Here is a 17,872-nt window from a genome sequence, read left to right as displayed (position 1 = left end):
CTCTTTACAAAATTCTCAACCTGAAATAAAGGATAAAAATAAAACACTCAACAATTATATAGCGGAAAATTATAAATTATTTTAGATGAAAATGCGAATTAATAAAAACGCATTTAAGCCTAAAATGAAATAGCAAAAATTAAAACTGTACTATTTTGTAAAATATTTGTACCAATTATGAAAATATTAGATAAAAATCTAAATTGCACAATAATTTTGGTGAAATAGTTGTTTGTCTTTCTTGTCAGAACTTGCGAATAATAAGACTGAGATGACAAAACGACGCCGTAATCCATCTTGATTGCTCATAACACAACACTATACACAGTGTTGCTTCTGAGTCTAAGTTAGAAGAGAATCAACATCAACAACAATGGAGGCGCCGTCATTTGCTTATTCGGCTTCCTCTTCTTCTCTCCTTTCTCTTCGAAAAACGCCACCCTCATCCCTGAGATTATCCCGTTTCAGCAATACCAAACATAGAAACTTCTCAGTTCGTGCCTCCTCGTCTGGGGATTCTGGTTCGTTCTCTCTGCTTTCTGAAGACACCCTTTTGCAAAAGTCTTCTCCTTTTTGTTTTGTTCTTTTCTGGGTCTTCGTTTAGTTCCACAACAAACTCTCGGATTCTCTTGATTTTTCAGTTGTGACTTTGCTTGATTACGGTGCTGGCAATGTTCGGAGTGTCAGGAATGCAATCAGATTCCTCGGGTTTGAAATCAAAGATGTGAGCTTTATTGCACCATTACATAATGGAATTTTTTTTATTTTTTTATTTTTTGTGTGTGAGATGTATTGAATCTGAAGTAATATTTTTTTACTAGGTGCAAACCCCGCAAGATATTTTGAATGCAAGTCGGTTAGTTTTTCCAGGGGTTGGAGCATTTGCTGCAGCCATGGAGGTGTTAAGCAAAACTGGGTATTCATTTATTTTAATTTTTTTACTTTTCAAGTGTTTTTCTTTAGTGGTTTGGTAGTTGTAGTGTTATGCTTGTTGTAAGATATTTCTGCTGGGTTATAGTGGTGGGTTATTGAAGGATATCACAGGACAATACTAGTGTTGATCTTTATTCTCTTTTGCTTGATTAAAATTTACAATGTACACTGAAAAGGGGTTGCCTCAAGACTCCTATTTATACGCCATATATTGGAGTTTAGGACTAATATGTACTGATAGCTAAGTAGATGGTTGGTTAAAAGTTTGGGGATGTTAAGTTGGAGGGCTTTTGTTGTTGTTTTAGACTTTTGCTGTAATGATTACGAATAAACTCATTTTGTATATCTGAGGTGCCTTTTGAATTGCATAATGTCTCTTAGTTTTGCTGAATTTTTCAGTTCGGATTATAAACTAGGAATTGTCATGTATATATTTGAAGTTCTTTTGAGGCAATTTTTATTTTTTATTTTTTGAATGATTGCTCTCTGAATTTTGGTTTGAGTCAAATGTTTTATTTTGATCATACTTATTTTTCAGAATGGATGAAGCATTATGTTCATATATTGAAAAGGATCGTCCATTTTTGGGGATTTGTCTAGGACTTCAACTACTTTTTGAATCTAGTGAGGAGAATGGACCAGGTTAGTCGTAAGACATCTTTAGTTGTTGTTATTTTTACTGCTTCAATTCTGAACATTTGTTTTAAGTTTAATATTATTATATTATTGTACTATAGCATAAAGGATGCCAAGGTTTCCATCCATGTAGATGTGAAATTAAATTAAGCAATATTAACCTGCTTCTACAGAAAATAAATGCACGATTTAAATTTTTTTGTTCGGCCAATGCTAATGAGAGGAGAATCTTTTGTATTCATAATTTACTTTTATTGTGTACTGGGCAGTGTAATATTTTCTCATAATTAACTCTGGTGGAAATAGTGTTTCAATGCATGATTTTTAGCGGTTATAGAGTCCTAGATGATGAGAATCAATGATTTTCATGTCTTATTTTTATTGTGTACTGTGTAATGTAAGAATTTCTTATAATTATTCTGTTTGCCAATGCGTTTTTTGAGCGGACAGAGTCATAGTTTATGAGAAGAGATACTTGAGATAAGAAGAGAAGCTACAGAAACAATGTCTTTTTTCCTGGTTAAAATAAGAGTAAGGAAAACTTCACTGAAAGTAAGTTTAGTAAGACAGAAGTTAGTCTAGTTTGGAGGTTAAATTATAATGGACAACTATATGGTCAATGATGCTCTATGGTGATTCAGTAGTAAAAGTTGCGCAATTAAGTGCCAGCAGAGCAGGAGCCAAAATAATGTTTACTTTTGTAGTGGGTGACTCGGGACCCAGAATATATAAGGTTATGAATTCAATAGTCAGTCTGATTAAAATGGGCAGAGGAAGACCAAAGACAACTTCAGGAAAATCATTAACGATAGGCCTTGGTTTCAATGATTTTGTTGGAGATCTCATATCAACTAGATATGACTAAATTATAGTATATAAGTACAAATCTTATCTTACAAGTCAGTTTTATGAATTTGATTAGACTTATGGTCCACTTGCTAAGATGGTATCATAATGTATTCTAACGAGGTTTGTTGGACATATTGTACTACTCACTATTAGGTTGTTATCATCATCTACAATCTAGTCCTACATTCAAGATGTCCAGTCATCCGTGTGAGGGGATGTGTTGGAAAACCCAGTTGGTTAAAGATATAAGTCAACTATAGCATTACAACTTGATGCATATGTCACCTTTTACAAACTAGTTTTGTGAGGTTGAGTTAGTCTTAAAATCCATTTCTTAGGAGTTTTGATCAATTTTTCTTTATGGAGTCTAATACTTTTGATTAATACATTTTGTCAACCCCGTTTAGTGGGTTAACATTTTTGTTTGGTTGTATTGTCGTAGTTCATTTTCTTAAGGGTGTGATTGGGGGGGAGCTTTGGATGGAAGGGAAAGTGAGGACATTAAGTTCTTGTTAATCTCGGATTTTATTTCTTTCATTTTAAGAACCTATCAAATTCGATAACATTTATTACAAGTAAAATTTTTACTCTTTGCTCCCCTTTTCTCCAAACCCCAGCCGCTCCCAAGCATACTCTTACCCAAAACACTTAGATTTGGAGATATTGGTATTTGTGCATTTCATAATTCCTTAGTGTTTAATTCATGCTATTCTTCTGCAAATGGTATTTTTGTTTAGTAGCACGTTGAAATATTTACTGACTTAGTATATGGAACCCCATAAAGTTGTTTGGCTATGAACTTGTATGGACAATGTACATCATGCTCATATATTTTTGTTAAGTCATGAATGTTGATTTCATAACATGGGTAACCGGGTAACAAAGAATCCAATCCATCTAGACTTGACAGTTCAGTTTATTGAGTCATTTACTTGAATCTGTAGGCTTAGTAATTTTCGGCAAGCTTTTCTGACATCTAGAGACAACGGTCTCTGATTTAACAGAAAGCTTACTTTCCCGAGCACTACAGGACCAAACTACCTTGTTTTTATTCACACTTTTATTTAAGTATTGACGGATAATGTGCTTGTGAATCAGTAAAAGGTCTTGGCTTGATACCTGGAACTGTTGGGCGATTTGACTCATCAAATGGTTTTAGAGTACCACATATTGGCTGGAATGCTTTACAAATCACGAAGGACTCAGGAATTTTGGATGACGTTGGAAATCACCATGTCTATTTTGTGCACTCTTACCGTGCCATGCCTGTATGTTTCCACTTTTCTTTGAAAATCTCCTTGTTGCTTTGGTTGTCATATTCTTACTCCTTATTTCATGAAGGTGTTTAAGTAATCTGTTATTTTTTAATTGTCTCAGTCAGATGATAACAATGAGTGGATATCCTCCACATGTGACTACGGTGACAAATTTATAGCATCTATTAGAAGAGGAAATGTGCATGCAGTTCAATTCCACCCAGAGAAGAGTGGAGGCAAGTTTTATCTTCCTTTCCAATCCTTTATTTCTCTCTCTCTAATATACAGAGCCCTAAATCATGGAGGCTGTCATCTCTGTTGAAACTTATATTCTTCGTTAGCTTGTATTTGGACTCTGGTCGTGCAAAGAATTAAAATTTCCGAATCAACACTGTTTTGAAATTTGAAGTAATATACACATTCAACTTTACAACCTTGTTCCATTAGAGGAAGAATGAAGGATGATCTTAGTTTCCAATTGATTAACAAAAGAAAAAATTGAAATGAAAAGACTGGAAAAGAAATAGGAAAGTACTTTTTTTTTTTGAAGGATGAAGTAGGAAACTAGTTAATTCCATTCAGATTGAAAATTCTCTTTCTGTTATTTTATAGGATTTGCATTTTGAATCTTGAATGAATTTTGGTGGAATACTTTTGTGAAATCTGAATTGCTCCAAATTTCAATCTTCTTTTGGGGGAATACAGTGACTCTTTTTTGATATATTTGCTTCTATGGTAAAACAGCATGCTATGTTTTGTTCTTTTTTCCATTCTTGGGCTGTGATATTCTTGCTCTGATTCCTGAAATATTATTCTCAGATGTTGGTCTCTCTATTTTGAGAAGATTCTTGAATCCGAAGTCAAACATGACAAAGGTGGCCTTCATACCTTTCTATGCACTTGTTCTTTATCATAACTATTATAATAATTTTGTTTTGACACATGGTAGCTAACCATTTGTAATATTCACTTGAAGACAGAAGCCTGGGGAAGGCAAAGCTTCAAAACTTGCAAAAAGGGTAATAGTCATGGAAATAGTCATGTTTTAAATTAATTAATATGTATTTTTGGGCTGCCTCTTGGGTGCATTTATTCTGTTGATTTCCTTACAAAACATTGTTTATTAAGGTGATTGCTTGTCTTGATGTGAGAGCAAACGATAAGGGGGACCTTGTTGTAACCAAAGGAGACCAGTATGATGTAAGAGAACATACAAATGAGAACGAGGTATAAGATATAATACTTATTTTTTGGTTTTACGAGTTTGCTTAAAATTCAAATAGAGGATATGCCAAGACAATGGAATCTATACAATACAAACTTCTAGTAGGTGTAATTGATTATTGAACAAGAACCATCTAAACTTCATTTTTTTGCTGTTGCCTTGTTAGTATTAAAGGGTAAACCTGTTTGTGTATTATCTTATGAAGCTATTTTAATTGTTAGGTAAGGAATCTTGGCAAGCCAGTTGATCTTGCTGGACAGTACTATAAAGATGGAGCTGATGAGGTACGCTTTTGATAATTTTGTTCTATTTTATGAAACTGGTTCTTCCCTATTAAACTTAAAGATTGGGTGCAGGTCAGCTTTCTAAACATTACTGGATTTCGGGACTTCCCTCTTGGTGATTTACCTATGCTACAGGTTTGTGAAATGTACCAAAAGGGAAGTTTTTTAGTTGGTGCTAGACTATATTTTATGCACTATCCACTCTGGTTTCATACTCCCTATGCTTCACAGGTATTACGATACACATCAGAAAATGTTTTTGTACCGTTAACTGTTGGTGGAGGAATTAGAGATTTCACAGATTCAACTGGAAGGTATTATTGCTGATCTATATTGACTTTCTTGCAACACTTTTTTCAATTAAAATATCCAGTAGTGTAGTCTTATCATTGTGTTCACTCGGAACTTTCAGAACTTTTTCATTTGGTTAATTATATTCTTAGGTACTATTCTAGTTTGGAAGTTGCTTCAGAATACTTTAGGTCTGGGGCTGATAAGATTTCCATTGGAAGTGATGCAGTTTATGCTGCAGAAGAATATTTAAGAACCGGAGTATAGAACTCAATCCATGTTTGTTTCTATTAATATGCACTAATATATGTGTCATTTCTGATGTTTCTATGGTTGTCACATTTAGGTAAAGACTGGGAAGACAAGCTTGGAGCAGATATCAAGAGTTTATGGGAATCAGGTTAGCCAAAAGCTGATTTCATGTCTGCTCCTTTTTCCTATGCATGTGCCTGTGTGTATTTGAGAATCCCTGAACATACATATAACTTTAGGCCTCTTTTTACCCCATTTTATGGTATAATTTTTCTGAATGCTTACCATGTTTTTCAATACAATGTATCAAATTGCTGATAAAATTTTGTAACGAATAGTAGCAGTGTTTATATTAATAATGATAAACTATTCATAGAAGATGTATTTAACTAATTTGGCTTTTACATCTAGTTTCCCCTAATTATAATGGTAATGTAATACATTTGAATATAATACGTGATCACAATATGCCTAGTGAGTTCTATTCTGTTGTTTAGATGTTCAGAATAACTTTAATTTTGAACCTTTCTTTAGAATATGATAAATTACTAGTTTTGGAAAACATGTTCTGACTTGTAAGATAGGAAATAGTAAATTTTAAGTATTTTATGCCACGTCTTCATGTAAAATGACAAGTAATAATGTATTTGATGGAACTAGGTAACCAACTGTCTTGGGCATAACCATATCACAAATAATTAGAAGTCTTCTACTCAATTATCTACATTCCTATTAATTTTCATTTTGCAGGCAGTGGTTGTTAGTATTGATCCCCGTAGAGTGTATGTAAAGGATCCTAATGATGTTCAATTGAAGACAGTAAGGGTTTCAAATCCAGGTGAAGATCTTGCTGATTTCTATTTCTGATTTAGTTAAAATAAACAAGTTGAGAGAGATTTTTGGATGTAAAATAGTGAATATACACTTTTATGTGAAATATATTCAATTTTAAATATTCTAAAGCCACTTTATGTTGGTTTCAGGTCCAAATGGAGAAGAGTATGCATGGTATCAATGTACAGTAAGTTTATTTTCTATCTTTGCTTAATCTTTTTTATCATGTCCACTGAACTAGATCTCTTAACCTTTTAGTTTTCTTTTCATTTAAACATTCTATATCAAATAGTGGATAACACTGGAGTTACAACCTTAAGAGAGGCTAAAGGAGGCATGACTAGATTACAGATTTGGTAGATTGATTATGGGTATAGGTATAAGTAATGAGACCCTGCACTCCTGACTATTACAATTATCAAGAGTTCTTGAGTCTGTCTTAGTCAAAGTTATTGGTAATATAAGATGCCCTCTACTTGTATTGTATGTAATTAGTGCTGCTGGTTACATTCACAATACTACTCTCGAGAGGGGAAATACAATTTTCCATGCATCCAAATATTTTAGTCAGTGGTTGTCATGAGATCTATATTCACGGATGAAGCTCTTGGAATTTCTTTAAAGGGAAAGAATGGAATATAGTTATTTGACTATTCACTTCCTGAAGCATGTTCTCATGTCAATACTTATGTTTATTGTCAGGTTAATGGAGGTCGAGAAGGCCGGCCAATTGGTGCCTATGAACTAGCAAAAGCAGTTGAAGAACTTGGTGCTGGAGAAATACTACTTAATTGCATCGATTGTGATGGTAAATTTAATTTTGCATCATTCAACTATATTTGACTAAATTTTTTCTTTATCAAGCGCAGTCTATGTTTCTTCTCCAAGTGCAGTTTATTTTTTCTTTGAACACTTAGTCTTTAACCAAGCCAAATGATGTCATGTAATTCATGAAATTGACCTCATTTAGTGTGTTAACATTTTTGTTTGTAAGAGCAGTTTTTTTTTTTTTTCTTTTTCAAACTAGTATGGAAATTGTGATATCCCATTTAATAGGTAATCTCTAGTATATAAAACATCACATGATCATACTAATATAGAGCAACGAGACATAAAGTATATGAAAATCAACGTTTTACCGTCATCCAAATATATACTAAAGTAGGAGTACCATAGGCACAAAACAATGTCCTGAGCAGAACTTAAACATGAAATAGTTGTCCAAAAGCATTGCTCATAGAGCAAGGAATTACAAAATAAACAGCTCCAAAAGGGGCTGAAAAGAGCGATAACAAATGTGCCTACACTAAACAGCACCGTCTCCGCCATCCGCACGATCACTAAAAGTTCCCACATCTACTCACACAAACATGGGTGATCATTGCAAACAAAAAAATCCAAACAAGAAATAGACACAAAGAGAAAGGGTAAGCTAGAGACAAAACAATTTTGATATATAAGCAAACGAATTATAAACAGGCAAATGAATAGGCACCCAAAGCATGTAATAGCAAACGGTAAAAGATCCTCTAACTCAATTATCTGGATACATGTAGTGAAATCGGATTCACTGGTTGCTTGCACTTGTGATGGTCTCTACTACTCTGTAGAATCATTGTCAATGAGTTTCATCCTACCACACACAAGGTTAGTCCATGATCATCTAAGGTCATTATCCTGTCAAAAACTAGGACATTCTGCTACTCTCACCACATGAGTCACTTAAATTCTTACACGCAATACCTTATCACCAAAGGAATTTCTCCATGAAATCCTCACAAGGAATTTCTCCATGAAATCCTCACATACTTCACATATTATATCAAGTCAAGTCCCATACATTATATCAAGTCAAGTCCCATACATTATATTCATCGGCAAGGTCATCATCACAGTTTAGTTCATCATTATATTTCAAAAGTTCATATCATCTCCACACATTCACATAGTCACCAAATATACTACACAATAATTTAACAATGCATATGCAAATCGGTTGGGGGTTTTAAAAAAAAATAAAACCGCAACTTGTACAAAAATTATGTTCTTACAATAAATTGAAAGCTAATTGAATCAAGAACTTGATGCAGAAAGAATCAATCCTATTGGGTACCTATAGAAAAAGTTATGCACTAAACAAGTGACAAAGGTCAAAGTTGCCAACAACCTAATCTAAGGGAACCTTAAAAAAATTGCTCTCACTATAGAATTCCAAACAAAGATCACTACGGTTAAGACAAATCATCATATGTCTAGAACCTGCTATAAAAGTTTTAGCTCGATCCGACGGTTAACAAAGCAGGAATTCAAAATTTTTCGAGATAAGTCAGAGTTGGAAAGCTCAACTTGTCTAGCGAGATATTGGGCTTGCGCAACTAGATTTTGGAATCGCCCAGTGAGTCTTCATAATGTAGAAACACGAATCCTACAATTTGATAGCGTCAAATGAATCTAAAACCCATTTTAAGTCCCATGTAAGTCAAAAACATTTTCAATTTCACGTTACAGTCTCAATTTCCATCAAATTTATCTTAAATCACATGTCAGGGGTTAAAACAAGCAAATCATTTTGAAAACTTATAAATCCTAGCTTCCTCTATCTTGACTGAGAGTTAAACTTGAGGAGGAGAGAGCCCTAACGGAAGAAGCACCACAACTCCAGAAGCCAACTAGAGGGCTGAAAAATATGAAACATAAGAACGAAAATGAGGTTGTAAGGAAGAACCCATGATAGAACCAACACCATAGAGCTGGAAAAAGGAAAAAAAACAGAAATTGGGGTTTGACTTACTTGGAAGAAATAACATTCAGTTAGCTCAGAGGAGGACTTAGCTAAAGCCCTAAATCAGATTTTGTTGTTTAAGGAGAGCAAAACTGAATGAGCTCTTTTGAAAAAAGAGAGGAGATGTGGTATGAAAACTAAAGAGAGTTATCTTTTTTTCTGAAGAGAAATGTGTGGGCTGACTTGGGCCTCTTTAATTAACTGGGCCCAACAATTAAAACACAGAAAGTGGGCTTTATATTCTCTCCAACAACAAAAATTTTCGACCTCGAAAATTGAGTTACCAAAAAACAGGTGTGAGTATGACTTCCTCACATCCTCCTCTAGCTTCCACGTGGAGTCATCTATCATCCTATCCGAAATGACTATGACTAGACTGATGGATTTTCCTCAGAGTTGTTTGATTTGGTGGTCTCAACACCAATTGGCTGCACTTCCACGAAGAGATTTTGTCTAACATGCACATCCTCAACCTCTAGCACATGAGACGGGTCAAGCACAGACACCTACTTTGTTAGCGGGGGATATGGAAAACTGAGTGGACATTAGCCAACTGAAAGAGTAAGGCAATCTTGTAAGTCACTGGTCCAATCCTTCTCAAGATTTGATATGGACCAAGGAACTTAGGAGAAAGCTTCCTCGAGCGGATAACCTTTCCCACATGAGTGGTTCGGGTCACCCTCAGGAAAACATGTTCCCCTGCTGCAAACTCCAAAGGTCTCCTTCTCTGATTAGCATAGGAGATCTGCCTACTCTATGAGGCTTTCAACCTTTCCCTCAATTTTCGAGGTCTAAAATTTTTATTTTTTGGGAGAATGTAAAGCCCACTTTCTTTGTTTTAATTTTTGGGCCCAGTTGATTAAAGAGGCTCAAGTCAGCCCAAACATTTCTCTTCAAAAAAAAAAAAAGATAACTCTTCAGATTTCATTCCACTCCAGCTCCTCTCTGTTTTTCAAAAGAGCTCACTCAGTTTTGCTGTCCTTAAACAACAGAATCTGAGCTAGGGCTTTAGCTAAGTCCTCTTCCGAGTTAACCGAACGTTCTTTCCTCCAAGTAAGTCGAATCCCAACTTTTGTTTTTTTCCCTTTTTCCAGCTCTATGGTGTTGGTTCTGTCATGGGTTCCTCCTTACAACCTCATTTTCGTTCCTATGTTCATATTTTTCAGCCCTCTAGTGGCTTCTGGAGCTGTGATTCTCCTTCTGTTACGGCTTTCTCCTCTTCAAGTTTAGCTCTCAGTCAAGATAAGGGAAGCTAGGATTTATAAGTTTTTGAAATGATTTGTTTGTTTTAACATTTGCATGTAATTTAAGATAAATTTGATGGAAATTGAGACTGTAACGTGAAATTGGAAATGTTTTTGACTTACATGGGGTTTAAAATGGGTTTTAGGTTCATTTGACGTTGTCAAATTGCAGAATTCGTGTTTCTGCATTATGAAGACTCGCTGGGTGAGCCCAATATCTTGTTGGGCGAGCTAAGCTTTCCAACTTTGACTTATCTCGCGAAATTTTGAATTTCTGCTTTGTTAACCGTCGAATCGATCTGAAATTTTTACAGCAGGTCCTAGACATACGATGCTTTGTTTTGACAGTTGTGATCTCTGTTTGGAAGTTTATAGTGAGAGTAGTTTCTTTTTAAAGGTTCCTTTAGCTTTGACCTTTGTCACTTGTTTAGTGCATCACTTTTTCTATAGGTACCCAATCGGATTCATTCTTTCTGCATCGAGTTCTTGATTCAATTAGCTTTCAATTGATTGTAAGAACATAATTTTTAGATTTTTGTACAAGTTGCAGTTTTATTTTTTTTAAAACCCCCAACCGATGTGCATATGCATTGTTAAACTATTGTGTAGTATATTTGGTGACTATGTGAATGTGTGGGGATGATATGAACTTTTGAAATATAATGATGTACTAAATTGTGATGATGACCTTGCCGATGTGTATTGTACTTTGATGATATAATGTATGGGACTTGACTTGGTATATTTTTGTATAATATGTGATTGTTTTGATATTTGAAATGGTAATTATTCTGATGTAATATGTGGAGTATGTGAGGATTTCATGGAGGAATTCCTTTGTGATAAAGTAGTGTGTAGTGATTTAAGGATTCAAGTAAGGTTGTATCCTGACATTCTAATGACTCACTTAAAGTAGATTGGTTCATGTGGTGAGAGTAGCAGGAGGTCCTGGTCTTTGACAGTATAATGGTCTTAGATGATCATGGACTAATCTTGTGTGTGGTAGGGTGAAATCCATTAATAATGACTATGCGAGCAATAGAGACCACCACAAGTGCAAGCAACCAGTGAATTCGATTTCACTACATGTATTCGGATAATTGAGTTAGAGGATCTTTTACCGTTTGCTATCACATGCTTTGGGTGCCTATTGATTTGTTTGTTTATAATTTGTTTGCTTATATATCTTCATTTTCAATAATTTAAAAGATAAGTGATTTCTTATATGCAATATATTGACACTAAAGTTGGATAAAAATGACTTTCACTTGGTTTGTATCTGGTCTCTTAAACCTTTTTCATGAGTGCCATGACTCATTACTAGTTCAGTCTTCCAAATTTTGAGGGACTGAAAATAAGATACATGCCCTTTACCTTGACCCTAAACTTGTTATGGGGATTAATTATTGGTATAGCTATAGCCTCTATTCATTCTTAGTAAATGCTGTTTTGAGCGAGTTGCTATTTCTTATATGAAAGAGATAGGGTTGTCTTGTTGCATTCGTTAGTTATTTATTGTTCTTTTATGTCTAAATTTTCTTAATTTTGCATCTCTTATTCTCCTACTATTTGTACTTTCCATTCTTTTCCTCTAACAAACGATTTTCTATTGGAAAAAATAGAAGACTTTGGGTGTAATTTGATTATATACTTAATAAATTGTTACTTTTATTCTAATTTTCTGCAATGTTTTCAGGTCAAGGGAAAGGATTTGATGTAGATTTAATTAAGTTGATATCAGACGCTGTAAGTATCCCTGTGATTGCAAGTAGTGGTGCTGGCGCTCCTGCACACTTTTCTGAGGTGTTCAATAAAACAAATGCATCAGCAGCACTTGCTGCTGGCATTTTTCACAGAAAGGAGGTATTACTTCTGTTTCATTATTTTCTTAGTGCTGATTGGAATGATTTTGATTTCTTACCTGTGTTCTATGATGTGTGTTGTGAGTTAGGTTGGTTTTGATTGATGTAATGATGCTATTAAGGCATTGAAATTTAGATCTCCATTAACTGCAGGTGCCTATTCAGTCTGTAAAAGAGCATTTGTTGAAGGCAGGCATTGAAGTTCGACTCTGATCATTTGCATTTAGGGGTAATTTTTTTTAGATGCACTTCTTAATAAACAAACTTTGTATGTTATCCCTTTTTGTGTAATCTAAACTCTCAAAATGTCAATGTTTTGGATTATCAAAAGAATTTCAGTGAGATCTTTGTAATATTTTAAGAGAAAAGATTTACCATGTGCAGCACTTTTTACAAGTTTGTTTCATTTCTCTGACCATAATAGATGAATGGACCGATGAGTGTCTCTTATTTAAAAGAAATAAAGTGGAAATAAGAAAGACAAAATTATGAATAAGAACGAATAAGAAATATATACAAGAGTAAAGCTACTGTCAATTTTGTGTATGAACACAATTTATTATTTCCTCTTAAGAGTGTCTTCAGTCAACTTCCATCATTGATGTTGTGAAGTTATTTTATATAGTTTTTCAGTGTTTTTATTCTAATTTTTGTATAATTTGATTTTATTTTGGAAATTTATTCCATAAAAGTATTTCATGTTATGAAAGTTCTGTTTCGAAAGTCCTGATTCAGAATTTTCCGGAACATGTAATTAGAAGTCACTTTTACACAGGATGAAATAGTCATTTTAGAAATTTTAGGGTGTGCATGAAGAAATTGTGGAAGTGTAGGAAGTAAAAGTCTGATTATGATCAAAGCCTTGCAGAAGCTTCTAAATAAAGAGGGTGTGGATAGCAATATAATGACATTATCTACAGCCACGAGAGTGTGAGAGGTTCACATGTCAAACGCATTTAAAATATTATTTACAATATAATTGCTTTTACTTATCTCTCGTTTTTAAAAAAAATATTAACTATATATATATTTTTTTATCAAATCTTTAACTGGTTTAGATTTATGTATTTATATAAAGTAAAAATGAAAATGGATAGAATAGAAAACATCATAGTTACTATACCAGGATCAAGAAATTTCTTCATAATGACTATAATCTATGTCAAAGTGGAATATATTATTATGATCTTCAAATTTTTTATCTTTGAAATTCTAAATGTTTATTGAAAAAAATGTCTAACATGTTAGACTGTGTTTCGGTAGCTTACCTTTTTCCTACGAAATTAATCAAATTCTTCTCTATTAGAAAAAAAAAAAAAGAAGGTAAGATTGAATGACTTTAATCAACTTCTTCAAATGGTGTTAATTTGATAATTTTTAATTTATGTTTTAATCCAGAAAGAGTTTTAATTAAATTAACTAGCTTAACTATTTAAAGTAGTTCAATCATCACGGGTAAGGCACTAAAAATATTTAATATAAAGGTCTTTCAAACACAATGTGTTTGGAAGTAATTAAGTTTAATTTAAATATGTTTACATACCTTTTAATAAGGGTTACAATAATTAAAACTAAAACAATAACCGTGACGATTTCAAAAATTTTAGAACTCAGTTAATTATATTTGCAAGATTTATGCCTTAATTAATGCTTTTGGTTTTAAAACTTAATTCAGAAATTACAATTGTTCAGAGAGTTATTGATTTATTTATTTTTTTCTTTTTAGTACAGAACTATCACTTTACGTTAAGTGTAAAACAAATTTTATTTTTATCAAAGATTTTTATTTATTTATTAATTAAAATATCCATATACATTACTTATTAATTGATCTTTTTTAATCTATATTTTCTACCATAATTAGTACATTAACATTTTTCTCATAATTAAATTGATTTAGAGATATAATTATTATTTTTTTCTATGAGGATGTTTTGGAATTAGTGTATCCTTTAACATGATTTAGTAGTGCAGTTTTTGATTTGTAAGAAAATTAGGGTCATGTAAAAAACAATGCCACAATTTGGAAAATTAATACATAAGAGGCATATTCTTACATCTTTGTACCCATAAAAAAATCTTAAGATTGTAAAATTTAAAAGTAAAAAGTAAATTTTAGATTATATAATTTAGAGGTTAAACATAACTTCGAGATTTTGTAATATAGAAGTATTTTTTTTCAAAAAAAAAAATCAAATTACATAATTTAGAAATTCAAAATAACTTTAACATTGTATAATCTTAGAAGTCAAATAACTAATTCGAAAACTAAATACCTTTTAAATTATACAATTCGAAAGTTATTTTTATCACAGCACTCTCCCATGTATCAGTCAAATTTAAAATATTAAGATTAATTAAGGTCAAATTTAGAATTTTATTAAATTTTATAAGTTTATGAAAATTAATTGATTTTGTATTAATAAAATGCTTAAACTGTCTCCTCATAAACTGGTATTTCATTCAAATTCAATCTTTTTAAACATCATAGGAATATCATTAAACCTGGATAGAAAATTGGACTGAGTATTGTTAATTTTCTCTTCAATCTTGAAATACATGTTTAATATTAATCATCATTTTTAATTTCTATTTATTAATTTTAACTCTCAAATTCTCGAGTCTAAATCTTTATTTTGATTAATTACTCTGATTATCCTTTAAAACTGGTTTCAATTTTTGAAGGCAGTTAAGAACTGAAAGTCTAGTTATCATCACCATCACACATTATTTATCTTTCATTATTAATTACGTAAAACTATAATAACACGTAAAATATATTTCATTCATTAATAAATGTATATCTAGACAAAATATTAAATAATAAAGGGAAATCCAATGTTAAAAACTAATTAATATTTTATTAAATAACCGATATATATTAATAAAAATTAAATATGATAGTGCTGCATTTTAACTTATTATTTAAAATTTTATATTCAATAAGATTTTCTTTTTCTACGAATATATGGTGAAATTTAAAAAAAAAATGTAAGAAACTTCGTAGCATTTCATACAAATCTCTCTGTAAAAAATCGGCATAATTTATTTTACTAGATATGAAAAATTCGACTCCATTACAAACCAAAATCAACAAATAAAAGAAGTTGTGTAAATTAAAAAAAAAAATCATTATTACGTTCATCTTATTTAAAGAAATCATTTTAAAATTGAAAACCTAGGGATATATAATCATAATACTTTTTTTGCGTTGTTTTCTATAAGATTTGGAGTTTTATTTCCACGTATTAAAAAAATCATTACACAAATTACTAAAGATAAATATTCCAAATCTTGTTGGAAAGTGACACAAAAAACAATTATATGATATTTTCTGTAAATTTTGTTTTATTAAATGCCTTTTGTTAAATTGATATTTCTTGAACCTTTTTTAAAATCAAGAAGAACTAAAATGTAATAGTAGAATTAAATTATATTAAATGACTTTTTTGTATTTTACTCATATTTAAGTTGGTAGGTTGAAACATTTTCTTCCTTTTGCAAAAGGAAAAGAGAGGTATATCCTACATTTTCGGTGGTGAGTTATTGAATTGCAATCAAATAAATGTTGATTCTCAATATTTATGATGGTTAGGTCATTTTGATGCCTTCGAATTATGGTTTTCATAAATATGGCTCCACATTAACTTTTTCACGTTTTGCTGTTCAATCCTTTTCACGTGCTTCCAACAAATATTTTTTAATATTGAAGATGTTGGATATTAGGTTTTTTGTGATAACTTTATTTGCATGCTTTATATCAAACTTTATCTTATCTATTTTATCGTGAGAGTAGAATTACAATTATTTTGGTTTGAAATTGTGATACCTCTCCATTTGAAACATTTCAAAATAGTTAAAATATGAACTCTGAAATATATGGCTACACAATATTCTATATGATAAAAAAAAAATTGATGCCCCATTTTAAAATGTCATTCATTTTTCTATTGCAAAACCGGCAAAAGATTGAACATAAATGTTTTTTTGGTATTATTTCTATTTAAAATTGAAATTATATTTTAAAAGTTTAAGATCAAGACATACTACAAAAATGGAACTTGGAGAGCAACAGTTATATGTTAAAAAGTACATGTAATTTTATTTTTATAGACAAACATTAATAATAACATTAAAGTCAAAGAAAACGGTCCATTCAGTTAGTTGCCTTTAATGACCACATTTATTCTTCCTCTTTTTCTTTTTTCTGTCTGTCATTTTCCTTTGCATCCTCTATTTTCTTTTCTCCCCAACTTTCTTTCGCTCGTGAAAAAACGAAAGCAAAAGGAATGAATTTTATATTTTGATAAGTTTCCTCACGAGAAAAACAAATAAATATATTTTTCTATAAATTAAAATTAGTTTGTACACAAATTAAAATCACTACAATAAAAATAACTTTAGACAACCATATAAAATCGTGATATAAAAATTAGACCACAGTTTCTTAGGCGTAGTATAAGTGAGTGTAGCTATAGGTAATAGATAACGATTTTTAGTACAATACTTTTAAAACCGTTATTTAAAATTCTCACGATAGACAACATATTTTCAAGGTTGATTTTTAGACCTTACCATATAGTTTAAAGTAACAATTATATAATCATAGGCTTTCATGATATTTATACAACATTTATAAAAAATGTAGTTTATTATATGTTTAGGCCACATTTATTCAACCGTTGTCTAATTTAGTGTAGTCTAGTCTAAACTATAAAATGTTATAATGAATTTATTTTAAATTTCTCTGTTCACTTATTTACCTCCAAGAAATTTGTGAAGAAATCTAAATAAACCGTTATTAAAAAGTAAGAAATATATCGTTGGGTATACGTATTCTTAGAAAATACATTCTCGCAATTTAAATGGTTGTATCTCAATAAGAAAAGAAAGTGTGTATTTCATATTGCACTATTATTTACAATAGTTGTACACTTTTACCTTACATTCTTCTACAATTTATCTCTGTTGTCAACTCTTTTTTTTTATTTTTAAATTACTTAGTATTAATAGAACACATATATGGAAATAATATTCCAGATAGATGGATACGGTCTCGAAAGTTTCCAAATAATGTACCAAAAAATTTCATGTATTTCATGTTACAACAACGATTGTGTTTTAAACTATTTTTCTTTATGTACGTTCAAAAGTCTAATCTCATATAGTTTAAGAATTAAGGTTACTTAAGTACTATTTAGGAATTATATACTGAAATTATGTTAGAAGACGTTAATCAAATATATATATATATATATATATATATATATATATATATATATATATATATATATATATAATGGATTTTGTTTTCATTTTCTCTTTTGATTGAGACATATGCATGCAATTTCAGCACTGTGTTTGGTTCCTTCATGAACAAAATAAGAGCAGAAGAAGTAGAAGTGTGGAGAAGACAAACACTGA

At 31.5% G+C, this 17,872-nt stretch overlaps 1 protein-coding gene across 1 annotated transcript; it reads left to right on the top strand.

The window, feature by feature from the left end:
- The first annotated feature begins 267 nt into the window (after window positions 1-267).
- AT-HF (HIS HF) lies at window positions 268-12,844 on the top strand. Its single transcript, XM_028076116.2, has 19 exons — window positions 268-521; window positions 642-724; window positions 822-916; window positions 1,472-1,575; window positions 3,517-3,686; window positions 3,796-3,910; window positions 4,494-4,549; window positions 4,655-4,693; window positions 4,803-4,901; window positions 5,121-5,183; window positions 5,256-5,318; window positions 5,415-5,497; window positions 5,627-5,735; window positions 5,821-5,874; window positions 6,477-6,564; window positions 6,710-6,747; window positions 7,263-7,368; window positions 12,283-12,449; window positions 12,602-12,844. Exons 1-19 carry the CDS (start codon window positions 374-376, stop codon window positions 12,659-12,661), a joined length of 1,740 nt encoding a protein of 579 aa, XP_027931917.2. The 5' UTR covers window positions 268-373; the 3' UTR covers window positions 12,662-12,844.
- The last annotated feature ends 5,028 nt before the right edge of the window (window positions 12,845-17,872 follow it).

The sequence above is a fragment of the Vigna unguiculata genome, chromosome 6 (assembly GCF_037176805.1).
Source record: "Vigna unguiculata cultivar grain cowpea cultivar isolate G323 ecotype 2 chromosome 6, ASM3717680v1, whole genome shotgun sequence".
Taxonomy (NCBI): Eukaryota; Viridiplantae; Streptophyta; class Magnoliopsida; order Fabales; family Fabaceae; genus Vigna; species Vigna unguiculata.
The sequence above is the reverse complement of the archived record's forward strand: the minus strand, read 5'-3'. Positions and strand labels throughout refer to the sequence as shown.